This window comes from Hermetia illucens, chromosome 6 (assembly GCF_905115235.1).
Source record: "Hermetia illucens chromosome 6, iHerIll2.2.curated.20191125, whole genome shotgun sequence".
Lineage (NCBI taxonomy): Eukaryota > Metazoa > Arthropoda > Insecta > Diptera > Stratiomyidae > Hermetia > Hermetia illucens.
Window position 1 is genome coordinate 1176569 of NC_051854.1, and position 21922 is coordinate 1198490.

Sequence of the window (21922 nt, forward strand, 5' to 3'; positions counted from 1 at the left end):
TCGTTTATCAATTCGGTTTTAGCAGTCAACGGAGATGAGTAATATAGTTGTTTTCCTTGAATTACACTTGCTGGTATGCTACAGCCATACACCCATATATGTGTTTGTTTGCTGGTCGACTCCCTTACAATCAAATCCTATTAACCACCGGGCGTGAGGTGTCATACACCTTGCACAATTCGACAAACACACCAGCTTGTATACGGACAACTTTAGATAACGTGGACTTAAATTTGAACGTTAGCGCGACTTTTGCTTATCGCACCTGTAATCTTTGCGTTTGCAAGATAAGATATGGCATACATTTTCATGATACACTTTCAGAATAATGCCAATGGGCAGAAAAAAAGAGTGAAATATTTGATAACAGACACAAAAGCTATCAATGCTCGGTAAGGTGTAACGATAGCGCAGAATAAGTCCAATTTTGAACGAGCCAACGCCCAGGCAAGATGGTCGGTATAGTTTTTAGTGAAAATAATTTATAGTGAAACGTTATAAAGGAGATATTTCTGTGAACAAGGTTCAGGATTATATCGGAAAATCTCTGAAAAGGAGATTTTTCATGATTTTCGCGATTGAAAGGGCGCAAAAAACGTGAAAATGAGGTTCAAAATTCTCTACGTGACCCTCATTGTGGTCATGATACAAATCTGTCGGATTGTATCGGATCAAAATCTAACAAGTGACTCAAGTACACCAAAAAATGTGAAACTCGACACAATTCAAAGTGATCCTGTGAAAGTTAGTAGTGCAAGTGTAAAGAAAGAGAAACCACTTCTTCAGGATGAAATCGATGATATTGAAATTATTGAAGAGGATGTGACGAAAAGACAACCGGAACCGATAGTACCCGCGACAAGTGCGAAATCGGCAGTTACCTCACCTAAGGAACCGTTTTTCTCGCCGATAAAGACGAACTTGAAGGTTGAAACAGCACAAACTACCAATGTCGTGAAGTCTTCCACGGAGAAAATTCAAATTCAACCGAGGATTGGTTCAGGGAAATCGGGAAAGTTGCAGCAACCATTTGCACAACAAACTTATTTTGGTGATGGTGGATTCAGCTATGGGGATAGTACGGACAATTACGATTGGGGTGAGTATTGTTAGGTTTTCATACTTATTTTGAGTAGAATGGATCCAGAATATAATTTTTCTAGTCCTCAGTATTTCCGAGAGTCCAAAAGAAAAATTTACTCTAAAGAAGAGATCAACTGATTCCCGAAATACGTTATTTGTAAAAAATCACTTTAGCTAAAGAAGACATTACTTCTGTTTCTCGTATTCAATTTTAAAATATTGAGCAACAAAATCTTCATATTCTTCCCCTTCTCAAGCTTATTAGCTTGATTTTCAAGGATTTACGCATTGATTTCAGCTCATTTTTGGACAATACCTTTCCTACCTACCTCGGTTTGAATGTCGAAAATTACAGACCCGATAAGATATGAATAATACGAAATATTTCATGTGTGAATTTTATCATGGGATCATAAATGTTGAAATGAAAAGCCTTTTGGGTTGGTTGAGTCAATGCACAAATAACCTTATCTATATTAGTACACATACATAGATAACAAGCTTATGAGACTGTACATTTGGAGGTGTCTAACAGTGAATTGAATTCACTAGGCTTATTGCTTTATGATGAAGCATTTGAAATGAGTAATCGCACCTGAGATATCATAGGAAATGATAATATTCGCTTATGAGTATTTACAGAAGCATAAGCTCACCTGGCTTGTGTACCTGCGAATTTACTGAATGCGTAGAAAAAATTTTTAAAGGAGGTTGTATTAGGTGAAACTATTTCTACTAATGTTGGCTAAATTATCGGATCATTATTTCTGATGAAATCTATTTATGCTCCAACAGTCATCGCAAACAATGTTTCAGAGCACTAATGGATCACTTTGTGCTCCATTGGTCAAATCGATTACGCATAGAGACAATGGCATATATACAGAGTAGCAGGAGAGAGGGGATGAAAAGGGATGATTTCACCGGAGTTTTCTTGGCAACCCGGAATGTGATAGAAACTTTAACAAAATTAGGTTGGTTTTCCATTTCGGGGAAGGGTCCTTATAATTTTCACCTTGGGTTCAATTTTTCTCCAACCCCTGGCCCCTGGCTAGTTGTTATTAAGAGACGTAAATTGGACTCATATTTTTCAAATGTATGCAAAGAAACAAACGCTCGTGTGGGTCTATCTAAAAACTTCAGTATGAATAGTACATGTTGCTATCAATTCTCTTGATTGCAAGTGCTGCGGACACCATACCATTGTATTCCTAAACCGATTAGAGCATTCTGTTCAGCTTGTTTATCTAATTTCAAAAGTTAGGTCGAGGTTAATGGGGAGATAAATTGAGAGAAAAGTGTGTTGCGTTTCTCATTGTGATTTTTCCTAACGTCTTACCATTCAGAATATACAATGCGATAATAAAACTCCGAGGCTACTGCAATAGAAAACTAACAGTTAGTGTCAAATATCGTCACTACGGGGGTTGGGCTAAACTGTGAACTGGTATTTGGTTAGAAAGTGTCCCTCAATGGCTGCGATGCGAACTAAGGTATTGCTGTTCAGTGAACTCTAGAAATTTTCTAGGTTTATTATTTGGAAGTTACTTTATAGTTCCATGTCTTTGAATTGTTTCAAGGTTCCGATATAATACCAGCTCAATCATATCGCCTATGTTTGGTTGATTGATTGATTTAAATTATCATCAACGTCAGCCTTTCTGATCAAAAAGCCTTTCTACTATTCGGGAACAAACCCCCCCCCCCCTGATACGCGCAGCTTTGATCTCATAATCTGGCTGGGCTTTCTTAAGCTTGTTCTTTAGGAGACTCTAGGGGAGGTTTTAGCAGGTTACCTACCTGCAGCCCACAATTCTTCCTCCGGAGAGAGCGCCAATGAGGGGTTCTACCAATGATTGCTTTATCTATCACGCGCAGATTCATTGCGGAAACATCCACTGAAGGCTTTTGAATTTTATATATTTTTTTGTAAGCCGAAGCTTTCCAAATTCTGAAGATGATGCTCTATATTTTCCTGATACGCTTCAAATTCAGTATTTATAGGAAAAAGTGGAGCTTGACATTGTGCTTATTTCTAACGATTCTCTGATCTTTTTGGTCAAGTTCAGAGACTAAATTGAATCTCCCCATCCCCATCATAATGTAATTATGAACTTTCTTCCAATATCTGAGTTTTTCGCCTGAGTTCTGCTTATCAACCACATGTGTACGTTAAATGGATGAATCCATTATGGAAACGTGCGTTACTAAACCTTAGCTTTGGCCCAGGTTAAAGTATCTTTCTCAGCAGACACTCCTGCAGAATGTGAAACTGCCCCTCTGACATTTTACCATCCTTAGAAGAAACTTCGATAATAACGGAAAGAAACGAGACTAACCCTTGCGTATTCGTCATCGTTTTTCCTGTTTGTGTTTTTTGAGAGAAATCTGGTTCTTCCTTTCTTTCCCAAAAATACCATTTTACCATTATTACTCGCGTCACCCCTTTATTAAAAAAGCTTTTGCAATGTTGCATAAAACATATTTCGGGAACTGGTTGTTCTCTTATTCAGTGATCTGGTTAGTATTGCGTGTGGCAATTGGTCGATAGTTCCGTAAATAAGCCGTGTTCGGAATAAAGAAAAAAAAAATTATTATCAGTAACTTTGAAAGCGAAAAGGAGTGAAAATTAGTTTACAGGTGTAGGGTCGAAACAGGTGGAAAGGTTAGAAAAATCCCTAAAAGATGTAAAAAACTTATTGCTGTTAGTGTCTCCACTGAAATATTCAGAGCCTCCTAGATGTCATTTCCGTTTCAAACCTTTAGTTTTGTCAATATACACATACCTATATTTATGATTTTCATATTTCAGATCCGGAAAATCGTGTTGCACCTCCCGATCAAGCTACTCACCAAGGTGACAACTATGCAATCACTACACAGCGTCTCCAAGATATCCGAAAACATTTCTTCTATTGGTTCTTCGATAAAGACTCAAAAGGCGGACGTGGTGACTATCAAAAGGATATTCATGCTTCAATGCCACAAATCCATAAAAATTTCAATTTCCAATTACCTTTTTATGGATTCAGATTCAATTACACAAGGGTAAGTACATATATAATTAAGACAAGTTGAAAACATTAGATTCAGAATTAAGTCTAGCAACAGTTGCCAACTTGTATGTTACAGCAAAGTTACGAATTGCCAACATTGTATTTGACCCGTGATCTTTCAAATTTAAAAGCTCAATGGCAACAGTTCGAAACTCAGCTGCAACATACAAGTCGGTAACAACAGGCTGGCAATATGGACATTACTAAATTCTCTTTTCGGTTTAAGATTAACTATAGATCTTTCTAATTAACAATTTTTTTTTTTAACGGTTTTTTTTTCCATTTTTTTAGGTTTCTATGAATGGTTATTTGGAATTTTCGGATCCACCAGAACACTTTACTTATCCTCTAGTATTCCCGGTTAAGGATTGGCCACGACGTAATGATCCCTCGTTCATTGGGATTTTCTTCTCAAAATGTCGTATCGGAAGGATATATGCTACCGATTACGATCAAAGGGAGCCAGGTGTCTATTTCAGGTGAGTGCTGAGTCGAACTTTTAAGATATTGGTTGCGTTGGTTAGTACAATGATTTAGAAAGGAAACTTGCGGGCTGAGTGTAAAATTTGAATATTTTCGTAAGAGCTTAATAAAATTAACATTGACTACTTGATAAGTTAATTACGGCTAATTTGATTCAACATTCGAGGTAGGATATTCTATGTCTATTCCTATTAGCAAGGTCGTAGGGTGGAAATCCGACGATAGGGTAGAAATTTGTCGGGACATCCCAGCGAAAAAGCACACTCAACTTTATTTTACTGAAGTCTCATTTCCAGGACTGGATGAATCCCCCCATTTCTCTTGCTCTCCCTCAACGGTCCTACCTACATATCAGCAATGTGAAAAATCAATTCAAATATGTTTAGAGTAAAGTATAATCCAAACATTTTAATTCCGGTGTAAACGAATACATTGCCCGGCGAATCTAAACTCATTATTCACATTTGTTAATTTAAAAGTTAATTTCCGGAGTTCTTTCACCCCCTTGTCCGAAACATTAATCCTTCGTACCAATTTGCTCTGCTGTTGTCTCCATTTAATGACTGCTAACGTTACTCTGTCCATATGCGCTGCAAATGACCCATCTGTATGCATCTGAAATAAATATAAACTACAGAGAGGGGACTGTGCAAACCAACTTTTTAATTAAATCTCCGTTGAAAGTTTATAATAAAACTGTGTATGGTAAATATCATTCCGTATATACGGAGATTATTTTGTGTACAAAGATTATACTTCAACTGGTTCTGGCGCTAAAATATGTGTATTTGTGGGGAGCGGTTTATTGCCATAAAGGACCTACAGACTAGTCCTTTTTCGGTTGAAAAGTGATGAAAATCTCAACATTAGGGAGCATTCGTATTTTTCTTCTATTTACTAGATAAGTTTCAAAGCTAATGTTGTTGATGGTATATAATCATGATCCCTTTTTAATTCCTCTCACCATAAAAGGATTTTTCTTCTATGAGATGATGATTTTAGAATGTTGAAATGCTGCAATGGCTCATTCGTTTGTTAGTATGATTTGTACTCTACATCATCCATTACAGTTTTAGTAGACATAGAAGGAATGCTTTGTAAACACAATCAAAACAAAAAACTGTGCATTTGCTCAAGCATGTTTGACTTTTTGTATTTCCCAGGCATACAAAAAAGCGAAAAGAGGCGAATGGATAGTCAAAGAGTTTTTAGCTTTGCAGGGATGATTTCTCATCATTTTAAAAGCTGAAACCCGGGCATGTGGGTGATCCATTTTTTCCACCAAATCACCGGTCAAAGGAGCTTTTTTTGAATAGAATGTTTCATATGTGAAATATCAGAGAGCCAGATGACTCCTTTAATTTGAAGTGAGGATTAGAAAATTGTTGAGCGAATTTTTGTATCAGAATACCACGGATGATCTCAATAAGGTCTTTACCAGAGCAAAATGGCGCAACCGATGAAGACTAGCCGACCCCCTTTTGAACAGGAGAAAGGCTAAAGAAGAAAAAAATAGCTCTAGCTGGTATACTCCGGAGAATATTAGGCCATTAATATATTTGCTTTGAATGTTGAGATTCAAGCCGGCACCCTATTAGGTCAAATTCCAATTACCTTATGAATGTGTAATTTGATACCATCCAGGATATCAAATATGCATATGAATTCGCATTTGGATTGATAGTTATCCTTCGCTTTGAAATTGTCTTTAGTTTCATTGTATGGTACATACGTTGACGTAAATTCCCTTGAGCTATTCTTAAGGGGATAATTTGAATACGTACTTTTAAATTACTTATCATTTTCAAATTCAAATTCGTTAATTTTTAAGGTTTCGTGTAAAACGAAACCCTGTTAAAATCGGTTTAATGTCTGTCTGTTTGTCTTTTTTTTTCTGTATGGTAGGTGGAAGGCTTCAAAAGTTACCGCTGACTTCTCTCAGGCGATTATCTGGGACTTTCATCCACTGAACTCATCTTCGTCTACATCCACTCTCCCCGCGGGATTTTCTTATCGTATTACGTCGTGAGGCTGGATCAGTATTTAAATGTATTTATGATAGTGGTCCTGCCCTTCTCTTTCTTCCTCCTCCTGCCGTAGTATTCCGTGGATATTGTTCATTGCTTCTTCCATGGTTTCCAAACCTCTATCGAACTCGAAACATTCTCCACGATGATTTCTGTTAATAAGTGGTTGTTGGCTACCGCATCCATTTCCGTTCTCTATAATGCAAACCTTAGGCAATGGAAGAGTACATGCTCCGCATCCTCCGTTACGAACTCGAATCTCGGGCATTCGGTGAATCATCATGGCCTAAATTGGTTAAGGTATTCTCGATGTCTGCCTAAAAACTGGGTCAAATTAAAGCCTACATTATCATGTTTTCATTTCATACAGCTCTCAATGTTCGGTATCAATCTATGAGTTCAGCGTCCTCTACTGCTCACATCCCATCGTTTGTGCTATTCTGCCAGTTATAGCTTCCTATAAGTTTTAAGTTGGTTCGTAAATTCGTAGGGTTTCATTCGCCACGGTGCGTTGTCAGAAGTCGTTCGATAAGCGCAGCACGTTCGGAGAACATTCACTGGATACATCGCTATTAGTTTTCTTCTGTAGTTGATCTTACCTAGTATTGTTGTCCACACAGGCTCTGCGTGCAATAGCGCTAAAGTAAGTAATCACTCTTGAAATGTATTCTCTGTGGCTTTGTCTGTGGTAGCATTCTAGCGATCAATGAGCTGATGTTAGACGCCTTTGTAGCTGCATATTACAGATTTTGTTTAAATTTCAGCTTCTGATCGAAAATCTTCGTTGGCGTATATTTCGACGTCGTCAACGTGGCTTTCTATGATTGTAATTCCGATGTTATCTGCGAATCTAATGAAGGTGACCCCACCAGGGAGACAAACTCCGTTATACATTATGTTCCGCAATAAAGGGCTGAGAGATGATCCTTCAGGTACACCACAGGTTGTGTGAAATTCTTTGGGGCCCTGATTTGAGTCGCAACAAAGCTTTCTTTCCATCAGAAACTCGTGAATAATACGTGGGAAGGTGGGAATTGTTAACGTCTACATATGCTGTGAGTTACTCCGTTCTCGAATTGCTCCTTTAAATGTTAAATGATGACCTCACCCAACAAAAGGGAAGCTTTTTGAAAAATATATCGCCTAGTTGGAAGGAAAATATGATAATTTTTCGTTGTCACTCGGTATTTATTTTTTGCTATTCCGAAGTATGACTGAGTTCCAGCAAATGGCTTATGGAATACTTGTTTATACCCTGCGGAGTTCCAGTCTAAATCTTTGAGACGATAGTAAGCGCGATAAACTTATTCATTTAGACGACCAGGTCTTCTATCTCCGGTAGGTAGTTGACACTATTACCGTTGAGAGTAATTTATTATTTGGAAAGGAAAAGGGACAAAAGAAAACTGATACAAAAGGATAAAATATGCTTTACCGCGACTACTTATTTAGAAGATTAATTTGCGATATTTGAGTTCGATCGCTACCTCCAGTAGTGGATAGCGCTGTGCTTGATCAATGCACCAAAGAAGATTTTGTTCTTTATTATTTTGTTGAAATCTTCTTGGGGGTTGCTGATACGCAGGAAATTTCTGTTGGTGAGAAAAAAGAATGAAAAAAGGTGGAAATATACTTTCTCTTGTTGAAGAAAGTATGGCACAATCCTTTCCAAGAGATAAAGCGACATAAAACAGATAACAGTGCCTCCACACTCAGGTGGGTGGCGAGTTCGAAGCATATGGTATTTACTTCCAGATATGAAAAATGACACACAGCCTCTGAAGGCGTTTTCCTCAGGGCTGGGCAAAGATTTGACCCGTAGTGTGACGATCAAAACACTGAATAAAGCTTATTTCTCGTCTATCCGGTTCGATATCGCTTCAGAAACCACCTGATCCTTTTCGATGCTTAGATTCCGAGAAAAGCTCATTTCCAGAACTCATAGTGCTCTGTCTCCCTTCTTTCTGAGCGGTTTGGCACATCAAAGGTAAATATGCTAGTGCACCAGGATTTCTTCAGTCTAGTTTTGTATTTTTTGCTACTTTTATAAGAGGCATTACTCCTTGAACCGCCGTTTTTGTAATAAGGTTGCTGCATGTTAGGGAAAAATAATCTATGACTCAGGCCAGGAGAATTACGACAGAAACTAACTTGCGCACATTAGGCCTCTTTATTGCGATAGCATTTTCTCATTGTTCTTGTTCGAGGACACTGGATATTTTGAGAAGTACATAATTGGAATTTACATGGTCTAATTGAAGAGAATATGAATAAAATATTCCTTCTATAAATAAATAAAGGGCCACTTCCCTTTTCTCTTTCATCGAGTTGAGGAAAAATTACTTGGTGATATCCAGATGATTCGGTGAAATACTTTTCTAATTGTATTTACTCAACTGCTCCCCAATCCGAATCTCAGTACATCACTGCCTGGTCACAATCTGTTTAAGTAGTTCAATTGAGTTTCAGTGTCCTTTCGTTAATTGTTTCTCAGTTTTCCAGTTTAGCTCTCAATTTAAATAACTTTCTAATAAAAAATATTCTTTGCTTTCTTTCAGAATGGAGCGTGATTTGATGACACGAACAGATCGTTTTGGTGTTGAAGTTCGGGAACGTACTATGTGGGATATCCGTGAAGGTGTAGTTGGTGCTGATACATTTATTCCAAAACACGTCGCCATTATTACATGGAAAAATATGTCCTTTGCTGGTGGTATCGATAATTCACTCTTTAAGGTAAATTTTCAATTAATTATTCGTTTCCTATGCCCCCAATTAATTCTGGTTGAAGTTATCCGCAAGGAGGCAAAAAGTAATATTTGAAAACCTTCACATAATTTTGAGCTATGGACGTAGGGATGAAAGAATCGAAGGCTTTTATAAATAACGTTCTTGTTTCGGTACTAAATATGGAATAAAAGTGAAAAATTTTCAAATAAGAACTTAAAAGCTTTCAAAAAATTATCTGAATGGAAACAATCAATCAAAATAAATGGAACCTAAAATAGCAGCATCTATCATTGATTTTCTCTCCAAATTTCCAGACAAACTCATTCCAAATGGTCCTGGCTACCGATGAAGTTTTCACATACGCAATATTCAACTATGCCGTGATTAATTGGTCGGCACATACTGAAGCGGGTGGTGATACAACAGGAGGAGAAGGTGGTGTTCCAGCATTTGTAAGTATCTACAACACCCAAAATCAGAATGAAAAGAATACTTTTTGAATATTTTATTAGAATTTTACATCACATTACAAAATTATTACCTTCGGTTGCAAAATAAATTTATCACGGGACATGTAGCTCCATTTCATCTCCCGCGGGGCAAAATGCCTGCTTTTTAGCTTGAAATAAAGTCATGAAAAGTAAAGAAAGTTTTTCATGATGATGATGATGGCACTGATGATAGGAAAGTAAGCTTTTTGGATTCCCTGAGGGAGTCCTTTTCGTACTTTTCAATCAGAGAGAGAGATGAATTTTTTTTTTTAATTTGTAAACTTTGTGTCTGAATAGTACTTTTTGTGTTATTGTTTGATTCTCTTGAGAAAGCACTTTGTTTACTAGACGTAGAAATTATATCTTTGAGGTATTGTATCTTTTAGGGATATCTGACTGTTTATATAGGTTGATGCCTATTACAGTCTAGAGTAAACGATTGCACTATGAAAGGTAATAATTCGCGTTTGTGGTTGAACTGTGTTCATCAGGATAACGTTTGAGAATATTCCCTACTGCTTTTTATAATTTGCTTTCATTTTTATCATTTGAAATTCACAGATTGGCTTCAATGCTGGCAATGGAACACAAGCATACGAATACAAACCATACAGTCAGGCATCAGTACTTCGTGATTTAACGGGACGTGGGTGGGCAAACGGTTTCCCAGGTCGACATATATTCCGTATCGATGAGAAGATAATGTTGGGAACGTGCAATAAGGATATTGGTATGTAAATCGTTTTCTCCCCTGTAAAAAGATCACCTAATGATACAGGCAAGACGTCCCACAGTTGGGGGAAAAAAGCTGGTCGAATGAATGATTTATGTTCTTTCGACTTCGTATATTTTTCTTGTGTTTATTTTTCCAGTAACTTTGACTTGCTTTTTGTTTGTTTCTTTCTATGGCTTCTCTTCTGGGGAAACTAAACAATAGATGCGGCACATCTACCACTGGTCTTTGCTCCGGAGTATGGTAACATGTTGGGTGGAACTGTGGTGAACATCAGTGGTCCATGTTTTGATCCAAATGAACGTGTTCTATGCCATTTCGATACTGAAGATGTTGTAGCGCATGTTATTGACAGAAATAGGGCAATGTGTGTTCAGCCATTCTTGAAGGCTCAAGGATATATTAGATTTGAAATATCAGTAGGAAATGAACGGTTCAAGTGGCGTGGAAAATACTTTGTTGGTAAGTTGGTTGTATTAGAGAAAATATTGCATATTTATATATTATAATTTAATTCGATTTTATTTGCGAAAATTTTGAGTTATAAAATAAAAATAATTAATAGTTCTTGTATCTTCAAAATCCCCTCATTTATTTGATTTTCCATTTTGTTATTTCTATTGATCTCATTTTAGACATTTTTAATTGTGATTTTATTAATATTTCATTATTTATATTAAAATAACAGATCATTTTCAAGTTGGGGATAAATCCCGGTGTATTTACTACAAATGTCAATATCTCGAGATCCAGTGCTTGTTACAATCTCATTTTATTCTTTCCAGAAACTCCGGCTACTGCAACCGATAGAATTTTCTTTGAAACTGATGCAGTCTACAAGAAAGCACCAGCTGAAATAAAAATATCGTGGAATAAATATAATTTGACGGCAAATTTGAATGCGGGGGTTCGAATATCGTTATGGGGTTATAGAGAAAGTACTATACGGTAAGCAGTTGAAAATGATTCCTGTATAATACTTACTGTATGTACGACACATACATTTTGGAAGAAATAAAGTTTTGAAATTTTCAAAATCTGAGATGAACCCTTTTTCATGATTCAATGATGATAATTTCTTATTCGTACCAAAAAAACAAACTTTTCTAGTCATAAAAAATACAATATTCGACCTTTTGTCTAATAATTTATGTCATATTCTTCCTCAATAGACCGCAACTGGAGTACATAGACATGATAGATGCATCAATAACAAATACAGGAAGCTACATTATAGCACCGGCTAACTATCGGAACCGTTGGAACCCTAACAACAATGATATGCAGTTTGGTTTTATACACATAAATCTCACGAATCCGACAGACTACTCTGGTTTAGACATCAGCCCGTGAGTAACTTTTAAATTCGTTCCTTTTATTTATAGAAGTGCTTAATGTTTATATTTTTATATCCTATGTGAATTTGTAAGATTATTTGGTTCCAAAAGGCAGAGTTTGAAAGCGTAGGAATATGAATACTGAAAACGCAAGTTGAATCGGCTAAGATATTTATCTTGGTAGTCTCTGGGATTAGGAGGAATCAAACACTTTTTGGGGCATAAAGAACAGCGTAAGGAGTTAGAAATTCGAGAAAAAAACAGTTCCCATGCATGGTCAAACCAAATCATCTGGATTACTGTCTGCATCATTCAACATCTGCAAGGGACTCCGAAAGGCCGACTTATTACCGTGGCGTTGAAAAAAGTGGTTTGAGAGTCTGGAGTAAGCATGAAGGATACCATTGCTCGCTCATGGTGATAATATTAATGTGTAAGACCGAACGTGACTTGAAGGAAACTACGTAGAGTCTTCAAACCCCCAGATAAGTATGGCAGACTCAGAAGCCTGTGTAACAACGAAATCTGTTAGTTATATCGTGACTGCACAATCATTGATAAAGATTGATAAAGCTGCAGAGGAGATCACTTGACACTGTAAATGATTAAGACCCTACCGATCCTATGCGAAGTGTATAAAGACAACGTCCATTGTATGAGACGTCGTATCGTCGTGGTAGATCCTACTAACCGCCGAGTGGTGGCATACAATAGGTTGCCAAGAATTTATTGGGAGTAACAAACTGGGTTATCTTGGTGCGTAACCGAAGCGTTTAGAACTTTCAATTGCGTCAGGTCCAGACCAGGTACTGGCTGTTGCCATTAATGATGATGCTGATTTTGCTTTTCATCGGCTGGAAAAAAAGGAGATGTGTTATGCCTATATGCTACACATTGTAGATAAAAATCATAAGACTGCAAAATAATTGCTAATCTGTTTACTCATTATGACTGAAGCAGGCAGATCACAAAACCTTCTGAAGTTCCTGCAGATCACTGATTTGTTTCCGGTAATAGCTTAAGTAGGACAACAAAGGAGGGGTGGTCGTTAGCATCACTATTGGAAGTCTATAAAATATTGAAAACGTCACTATCGTGAGAAAATAAAAACACTTTGTACACTTATGATTTATTTGAAAACAAAACATAGGACAGTGTTCGAATATAGTCGAATTATCTCTTGTTCTGCTCGGAGGGGGCTTTGTACAAATGAAGGAAATATTGAAAATAGAGCAAAGGTTACACAGGGGACGTAAATCACGCTTCCTCAAAACTCATAGGGTGGCAAATTTTGAAATAGGAGTAGAGGGAGGGAACAATTCTTTCAGATTATTGCAGGGCACTCCCATCGAAAAGCATGTGTAGATAGTAAAGTGCAACAGGCACCGAAACCTATTTCAACGGATGTAAAGAAGTTAAAGCTACGACGTAGAGTAGACCTAAGAGGCCCTAAAAACAGTTCGAACCGCCGGCATGGTAAGAGTTTGTAATAAAGGGACTCAGGAAGACGTGTGGGGACACGCAACCGGAAACTATGGAGTTCAAAAACAGCAATCAAACTACTGACGGCAGGTAAGTTGAAATTAGGCAAGGTTGTTTGCCGACTTAGAATGTCACCAGTGATTGATGATAAAGATGTAGCAAATGTGGAGGAGAAGATCATATATTCAAGGAGTGCAAAGCTGACCCTATACGTGTGTTTTGGACTAGATAATCTAAGACATCAAGATGGCTACAATTAGTGAGTGTTCCATATCCACAGCAGCGAGGTTTAGGCCGAAGATATGTATGCTTTGAATGGTGGAAGGAGCTTCCTAACTCGCTGGAAAAGGCAGGGACAATCCGCACATAACTGCTACGTAGCACAGCAATGACTCTTAAAATCCAGCCATAAAAAAAGTAAACTACTGTTAATAAGATATTATATCATGCAGAAACACGCACCGTATTTTAGAACGTATATCAGGAACAATGCAAGAAAATGTGTTTTAGTCTAGAAATATATATTATACTTTATGTTGCACACGTTTAATTTTGTGTGTTAAATTGATTGCAACCGACAAACAAAATCTTCAATTACATTAATCTATTGGGCACGAATGTTGTAACTGATTAAATTGGAAGATTGGAATTTTATAAGTTAGCTATTGCTCTCACAACTCGTCTGTTTATCGTGAAATAAGAGAAAGTGAATAAGAAACTCATATGGAGATTCTGGAACAAGGAAAGCTTGTTAGCTAAAAATTACATGCTTAAAAGAGAGCTAAAATAGGACATTTGTATGCATAATAAAATTTACATCTCTATGAGTTGAACAGATTCGAAGAAATCTTATTAAGGACATTTTTAGCCAGTTTGGATAGAGAACTGTTTTCATGATGGTTGCATTTAAGTTGTTTTTCTAGAAATTTTCAAGAAGCTCTACCGAATGAATACCAGGGTGGTAAGGATATCCGGCCCTGGGTAAGAATTATATCTCTCATTCCTCAAAAGTTGCAAAGTCAATCTAACTTCATTGCCGAAAAAAACCCGTGCCAGGTAGATTCCGCTTTTCCCTCTCTCAGCGTACTTGACAAATATTTTTATCGATACTCGTTTGATGTAGGTAAAAGTAAACTGTTTCGTACATATATTGAAAAATCTGCATTCTTTTCATTGCAGAGTTCTTTGGTCAAAACCCATACCACTCGCGTGGTACTTCGGACCACAATGGGAGCGAATTCATGGTAGAGAATGGCCACGCGCGCTATGTGACAATTGGCTTAGAACGGATCGTTTCTTAAGGTAAACTCATTCTGTTTTGCCAATCTTTTGAATAAGTACTTTACCTCAAATTTTTTATTTAGGAATTTTGCCGCGGATTTGCCCCTCTGTCCGTGTACTTTACAACATGCTACATACGACAAAGGACGTTATTATCCCGATCCGGATTGCGACAAGGACTCAAATCCAACTTGCTTGCATCATAAAGGAGCAATACACTGTGTGAGAACAGGACAACCTACGTAAGTACTCATTGTTGATTTAAAGCTTGATTAATCTTTAATCTATAAATTTCAATAGTGAACAAGGCGCACAACAGCAATGCTGTTACGATCGTTATGGATTCCTCATGATGTCCTACGATCAAATGTGGGGTTCCCGTCCACGACGTAATCACGATATCGGTCTCATGCCTTGGAATGAAGCCGGAAAAGTGCCAACACTCTCTACATGGTTCCACGATGTACGTCCTTACTACTCCTGTTGCTATTGGCAAGACGAACAGGCAGTTGGATGTGAAACATATCGATTCGAACGACGACCTTCACAGGATTGTGTAGCCTATCAGGCGCCAGGTGTTGGTGGAACATTCGGTGACCCTCATTTTGTTACATTCGATAATCTCCAGTATACCTTCAACGGAATGGGAGAATTCGTACTGGCTAAAGGCAATGATAACAAGGAAAAATTCGAAGTACAGGGTCGGTTCGAACAGGTTCACCGGAATGTGCATGGACCTGTTAAGGCCACTCAGTTGACATCGATTGCTACACGAGGAAACACCACAACCGTGATTGAGATTCGTCTTAGGCCACCACATGCACAGTGGCGTTATCATTTAGATGTGTTTGCTGACGGAAAGAGGATTTACTTTGATCGTCCTAGTTTGAGATATCAACATTTCCACGGAGTCACTGTTTACATGCCACCATATATTTTAAATCAATCAGAAATTGTTGTTATGTACTCTTCGGGTGTTGGCGTAGAAGTTGTTGAGAATGCTGGATTCATGACTGCTCGAGTTTATACCCCATGGTCTTATATTGTAAGTATAAAGATTGTCGATTTATATTTTCCCCAATTTGGACTTCCGGACTGACATCCTTTTGTAACATTTCTTTCATCTTTAGAATAAAACACGAGGGTTACTGGGCAATTGGAGTTTCGATCCCTCTGACGATTTAACATTGCCGGATGGAAGGGTTGTAAGCGTTAATCTAAATAATTTCGAGGCTATACATAGAGATTTCGGATTGAAATGTAAGTGAATCTTTAGAAGTGAGTCGTTGTTTTCTAGGCTACTTTGCATTAATTTTAAGATGTTATTTAATTACAATAGCAAAGATTTTCCCCATAATTTTTTATTTGGTTTTTCTTCCAATGCCGTATTTGGTAGCTTAATTTTTCAGCATAGTATCTTCCTCGTTATAGATCCCAATAAATATTTTCAATTTAATTTTTACCATTAGGGATGTTGGCGGATCGTGAGATACCGGGCGTAGGTGCAGCATTATTTACTCGAGAATTCGGACGAACTGCTAGTTATTTCTCGAACGAGTCGTTTATTCCGGTTTACCAAAGAGAACCGAAAGACTTCCTTCCTGCAAATCGATCGTATGATATTGAAAGAGCGTCAGAATTATGTGGGGAGAGCTATCAATGTCGATATGATTATGGAATGTCATTGAATCGTGATATGGCTCACTTTACGAAGAACTATTTCGATAGTATTGTGAATATAAGGACTACAAATGAGAAGTGAGTATTATATTGACTTGTTTTACAGTAGATGCAGTGAACATTTGACTCTGTTATAGACGCGTAATATCGTGTGGTGTTCTGGAAACTCCTCGTTTCGGACGAAAACTCAGTTTCGACTTTACACCTGGTGCACGTGTGAACTTCGAATGCAATGAAGGTTTCGTACTTATGGGAGATCAACGACGCGTTTGTACGCCTCAAGGCAGATGGGATGTACCGGTTTCCGGATATACACTTTGCTTACGTAAGTACATATAAGATTTAAGAACGGATTTAACCGTTTTAGCGGGTACACATTTCTTAGAAAAGAGCTCAACAACTCAACTCTTGTGACGAATGGAATAGGGTCTATGCTTAAGGTCGAGAATGCTAAACTCGACATTTTTTTATCTTCAGAAATATTTTTCGAATTGTCTCTAACATATTCTACTAATTCCTTTGGCTTCAATATCCAATATCTGAAGCCTTTAAACGAAGAGAATTTTTGTGAGGTATTCGGCTTCGAGAGAAGAATCCTCCGGAGAATTTTTGGCCCCCTACATGAGGATGGACGATTCCGTAGCCTACACAATGACGAAATCTATGAGCGATATCATGACCGTCCGGTTATGGATAAAATTCGGCTCAATAGGTTACGGTGGGCGGGTCACTTAATCCGTATGGATGAGGATGATCCCACCCGGAAAGTCTATCAGGGCAATATCTGTGGTAGAAAAAGAAGACGAAGCAGACCCTGCCTAAGATGGAGCGATGGCGTAGGCCAGGACGCCAGACAGCTTTAAGGAAAATCGAATTGGTGGAGCTCGGCGCAAAAACGGGATGTCTGGAGTTCCTTATTAAGGCAGGCCTAGACCGGATACCGGTTGTTGCGCCGTTGATGATGATAATTCGGTTTCCCATAAATACGTTTGGATTGCCGTCTACTATTTTATGGTATTCGAGACTATTGTTAGGAATAAAGTTGACAGTATGATAGACGATAGCTTTTCAGAGTTTCCCCCTTTTTAATCTATGCCTATATACCACTACGCGAGGTGCTCTTTATGTCCCCCTGGCCTTTCATATGCTAAAGTAGAAAAAAGGGTATGGTGAAACATTCTCCATCTTTTCTTCCTAGCGGATGTTCTGAAACTATTATCCTTTGTCCTGAGATCGTTTAATATGATTATTTGTTATATTTTAAGTTCTTTTTTTCAGTATATTTGTTAAGTTACTAACCTTCCTGATGAAAACGTCTTCTGGTTTGCTTCTCCTCTTCTCTGTATCATCGGTTAAGCCCCTCTTTCATTCAGGATCATTTCTTAAGTGGAATTTGTATTTGAGTGAGACGAATTTTAATAGAAGAAATCGGCCTTAATGGGAGGAAATAGTGCTGCCTTATTTTTGTATATAGATCTATGTTAAATTAGCTTTTCCGGGGGTGCTGGCGGGTTTTCAGTGATTCATTTTGTCGTGAGTTAACTTCACCTGATAATTCGGTTAAAGTACTTGATTTTATCAAATTCATCCTTCTTAAAGGCGCACTGTTTCCGTCCACGATAATTCCTTGCGTTATAAATTTCATTCGGGTATCGGAATACATGTTCAATTTATCGTTTTTACAACTCGTATCTAATCTATCCAAAAAACAACAAATGCTAAGTTTGGAATTGAACGTAACTAACAATTTTCCATTCTATTTATTTTTCTTACTATAAACAGGTGAAGTTTACTACACGCAACGTATGGCATGGATTGCAATTGGTATTATCTTTGCTGTCATAGCTCCAATCATGCTTTGCATTGTTTGTGGTGTCTATTGCTATCGTAAGAAAGCCCTCAAAGAAGATCCTAATTTCAAAATGACATTGCCACGATCACGTAATGGTTCACGAGCTAACCTGCGCACCCTGAACAGCGATACAACCGATTCGGATGGTGGAACCTTGAAGAAAAGTAGGTCTTACGAAAAAGTTTATCGTACACACGAACCGCTTGAAGGGAAACCCGTGATTGACTTTCCAGAGAAGAAATGGGACTTGGACGAGGACGAGGATGAGGACGTGACATCGTCCGAAGGTAGCGAGTTTAAAGATTCCAAAGTCGCAAAGGACATTCAGTATATTAATACTTCAGGTGATAAACCCAAACAATTGGGACGCCGTTCGTTGCGTCTGTCAACTGGCCCTGATGCAATTGCGGAAGAGCGTGACCACGACGACGATTATCCACCATCTCCTAGGAACAATGTTTCGCCCACACATGAATATAGTCCAACGTTTAGCGGGGCTGAACATAGTAGTGGTAATGGACAGGCTGGTAGTCCTGTTACCCGTTTACCTAGTGGAGCGATAAGAGTGTTGCCCACGGGAAGTAACACATTCTCATCGGGATCATCATCACCGCCGATCACACAAGATGTTGGATTGCCACGCCCACAAAACACCCGATCAACAGAAGTTTAATAACAGACTTTTTTTTTAGAAAAGACAAAAAGAAATTTATTTGTTTAAATTTATCATTAGATGTAAGAGAATTCAGTACGGCAAAGCAAAGCTTGGCGGTATCTATAGATTGTATATTTTTTCTACTTTAGTTATTGTGTTCTCTACTGGTAATTCTGTTGCAATACATACATATTTTCATATCATGCAATATTTTTACCCAACATACACTTATAAATAATTTCATTTTGAAGTAATCATGCATTTGCCATGACTCAAACCCTCTTTTTTCGTTGTTTTTTTTTTCGTAGAGCCAACTTCGAATTTAAAACACTAACACTTTCAGATTTAGTACAAAGTTTTCAGTCATTTCAAACATATCTGCAGTATTTGATTGATTTAATTTTGACGACAGAAGCAATTTGATTGTCAATAGATATTTTTAAGGATAACTGGAAAATTGATGTCGAAAAATGTTGAAAATTATATCTGTAAACTCTAGTTAAAGGTAAAGACTAATAAATACCTAATTTTTCAAAATTTGCATATGAACTTTACATTTTCATGACTGTCTTTCAAAGGGACTTGTTTTCTAAATATTTGTAAATGTTTTTTAATGTTACTCATGCAATTCATATTCATCAGCTTTTTGCTTTTTCTATCCGTTTCTTTCCTTCTCAGTTCGTAGCGAGTCAATGAGCATTGTAAATTATTGTATAAAGGTCACCAGATATTTACAACAAAGGCCCTATAATAAATATTGTCATAACGGTGTAAGTCTTCAGTTACCTAAGTCGAAGCTTTACAAGAGTAACTGAAGGCATATTTTAGGGCATTTTCTAGTTAACCATTGCAGAAAATAATTCGAAGTTTTTATAAATTAGCTTTTTTATGTACAAATGTTTTTAAGTTATTAATTTTGTTTGTGGGGAATGAGAAAAAAACAGTGTGAACGTCGAGAAGACAAGTTAAAGGGTAACACAACTGTAAAGAACTAAAACAGACAACTTTGTGGTGGAAGAAAAAGTCGTAGAGGAATACAAGTGGGGGTAATTATTACGCAAATATTCCAGTATATTCCAGTAAATTTTTGTAAAGATGTATATAAAAATAGTGGCACAGCAGCAATTGTCCTAAAGCCTGGCAAATTAGACCAAAAAAAGGTAAAGATTTTTTTAATCTACTTCAGTCTCGCATCAGATATCAGATGAAAATTGGCGAGAGTTTTTTAAAGTTAATCAATTTTCACAAAAAAAACGAGTTTTACCGATCATTAAAAATAGTTGTAATGAACTTATTAAAAATTCCTCACATCATTTCCTTTAAAATGTTATTGTGAAGACGTGGAAGTTTTAAATTAAAAGTGTTGAAGATTGTTAGAATTATACCGCGTGCCATATAACGAGAAAAATGCGTTTAAAGTTTTGAAATGTCGGCATGAACTAACCGTTATAGAAAGAATTCAAATTTTGATCGAAAAACTACTGTTTTCGAATTTTCATTTATACATCATATTTTTCAGAGTTCAAAGTATTTTTCAAAGCAATAAGAAATCGGATTCTTGCAAATTCTAAAATGCTGTTACCTCTTAATGTCGATAGAAATTTCAAATGACCTTCAGACTTAATAAGTTAGCAGGCTTTCCTGCTGATTTATACCTCTTTCTATGAGAATTGCTTAAAGCAGTGTTTGTTACTCAACTGAACCACTCACATGATGTTTGTGTGCTTAATAGTAATGTCCGTTGCTAATTTTAGTTTCTGCGGATTTTTATGTACCCTCTCTCACAACCCCCCCCCCCCCCTGATGTGCGGTTAAGGTGGCGCACAATGTGGGTTTCCCAATTTTGTCTTCCTCTGTGCCGATTAGTTCGTAGTATTTCATATCATTAAGCCATTAATGCATTATATTTCAGTCTTTGTCAAGAATCGAGGCTATATCCTCAGTTCTATGAAAATGTGTGTAACCCGCTCAAAACGTTTTTATTATTCCCAAGCTATCTACCATATTGCATGAAAATGTCAGTTATTTAGCAAATTGCATCTTCTCAACACTCGAAGGTCTAACCTGCTCGATACGAATGCACATCTTATCGAGAGTAAAATCATCATTTGACCCAATTCCCATACCCATCCCCTCTCAACCCACAACATTTAATGTCTCATTAATCTTTTATCAAAGAGTCACTTAGGTAAGTTTAACCAGGATAAGTTTTCTCTGGTATCCTCATAGCTTAGATGACTAAAAACACACGAACAAGATAAATCGTTTCATTTTACGTTACATTTTTTTTTCTGTATTTCTTTGAAACAGGAGCCGAAGAACACACGTCGCGTACAGCAGGAATTGCATTTGGTTTAGTGTTCGCCATTATGGTCCCGGTACTTTTGGCTGTTGTTTGTTTCTTCTTCTTCTGGATTAAATATCACAAGAGTCCAAACGAAGAGAAAGCTATTTAAATAAATATGTGGAGATGTAGACAAAGGCGGATGTGTGAGTGCTCACTGAGTGGATGAATTTTAAATTTTGTATGTTTTTGTCTAGAAAGATATTCTGTGCTTTTAGAGAGTTAGTTACAGGTAAAGGATTTAAGCGGGTTTCCGTAGGGAATAATGGAGATGCATAAATGAACAATTGTAAAGGTTGAGAGAAAGCTTTTTAATTTTCTATTTCTTTGTCTGTATTATAATCACTTTGTTTTAGACTCAAAAATGATTTGTATGTATTTATTGCTATTTAGGATATTACTCATCTCAATGCTCTGCTATGAAAGGTTTTCAATAAATTTATTGTACTTCCTGATCATACAAGTATTTTGAATAATAATATGTGAATTGCCATAGACCCTTTTGCCCAAAAAATTTTCGGCGAAAAATACTTTTGAATACAGTTAAGTGTTCGAAATTTTTCTTGCTAAAAACTCAAGTCTGCGAGGAATACATTGGGACAGATTAGATCATTGCCTTGGACAGTAAGACTAGGGTCTGCTGAAATAGGCTCTGTTGGCAGCCAACAACCATGACTGGATTTCATCA

At 37.2% G+C, this 21922-nt stretch overlaps 1 protein-coding gene across 6 annotated transcripts; it reads left to right on the plus strand.

The window, feature by feature from the left end:
• Positions 1 to 375: 375 nt before the first annotated feature.
• Positions 376 to 21692, plus strand: LOC119658594 (protein mesh). 6 transcript variants are annotated; one of them, XM_038066057.1, is made up of 18 exons: positions 378 to 1099; positions 3896 to 4131; positions 4431 to 4618; positions 9208 to 9385; positions 9694 to 9831; positions 10432 to 10600; positions 10808 to 11065; positions 11389 to 11551; positions 11776 to 11952; positions 14602 to 14724; positions 14787 to 14945; positions 15004 to 15748; positions 15834 to 15963; positions 16173 to 16461; positions 16521 to 16708; positions 18166 to 18399; positions 18469 to 18522; positions 18580 to 19431. In XM_038066057.1, the coding sequence occupies exons 1-18, from the start codon at positions 604 to 606 to the stop codon at positions 18906 to 18908; spliced, it is 4254 nt and encodes a 1417-aa protein (XP_037921985.1). In that variant the 5' UTR covers positions 378 to 603; the 3' UTR covers positions 18909 to 19431. The 6 variants fall into 6 exon arrangements, 5 of the variants coding, with proteins under 5 accessions (XP_037921986.1, XP_037921984.1, XP_037921985.1 ...); XM_038066056.1 differs by having other exon boundaries at positions 377 to 1099; positions 18469 to 19431; XR_005250248.1 differs by adding an exon at positions 21201 to 21314 and having other exon boundaries at positions 18166 to 19395.
• Positions 21693 to 21922: the final 230 nt, after the last annotated feature.

Bases quoted from the DNA above. Each gene is read 5' to 3' on its own strand.
- LOC119658594 (XM_038066054.1), top strand. From the start codon at position 604: ATGAGGTTCAAAATTCTCTACGTGACCCTCATTGTGGTCATGATACAA. The intron at 14,725-14,786 runs GTAAACTCATTC...TTTTTTATTTAG, and splicing joins AGAACGGATCGTTTCTTAAG to GAATTTTGCCGCGGATTTGC. The intron at 15,964-16,172 runs GTAAGTGAATCT...TTTTACCATTAG, and splicing joins TAGAGATTTCGGATTGAAAT to GGATGTTGGCGGATCGTGAG.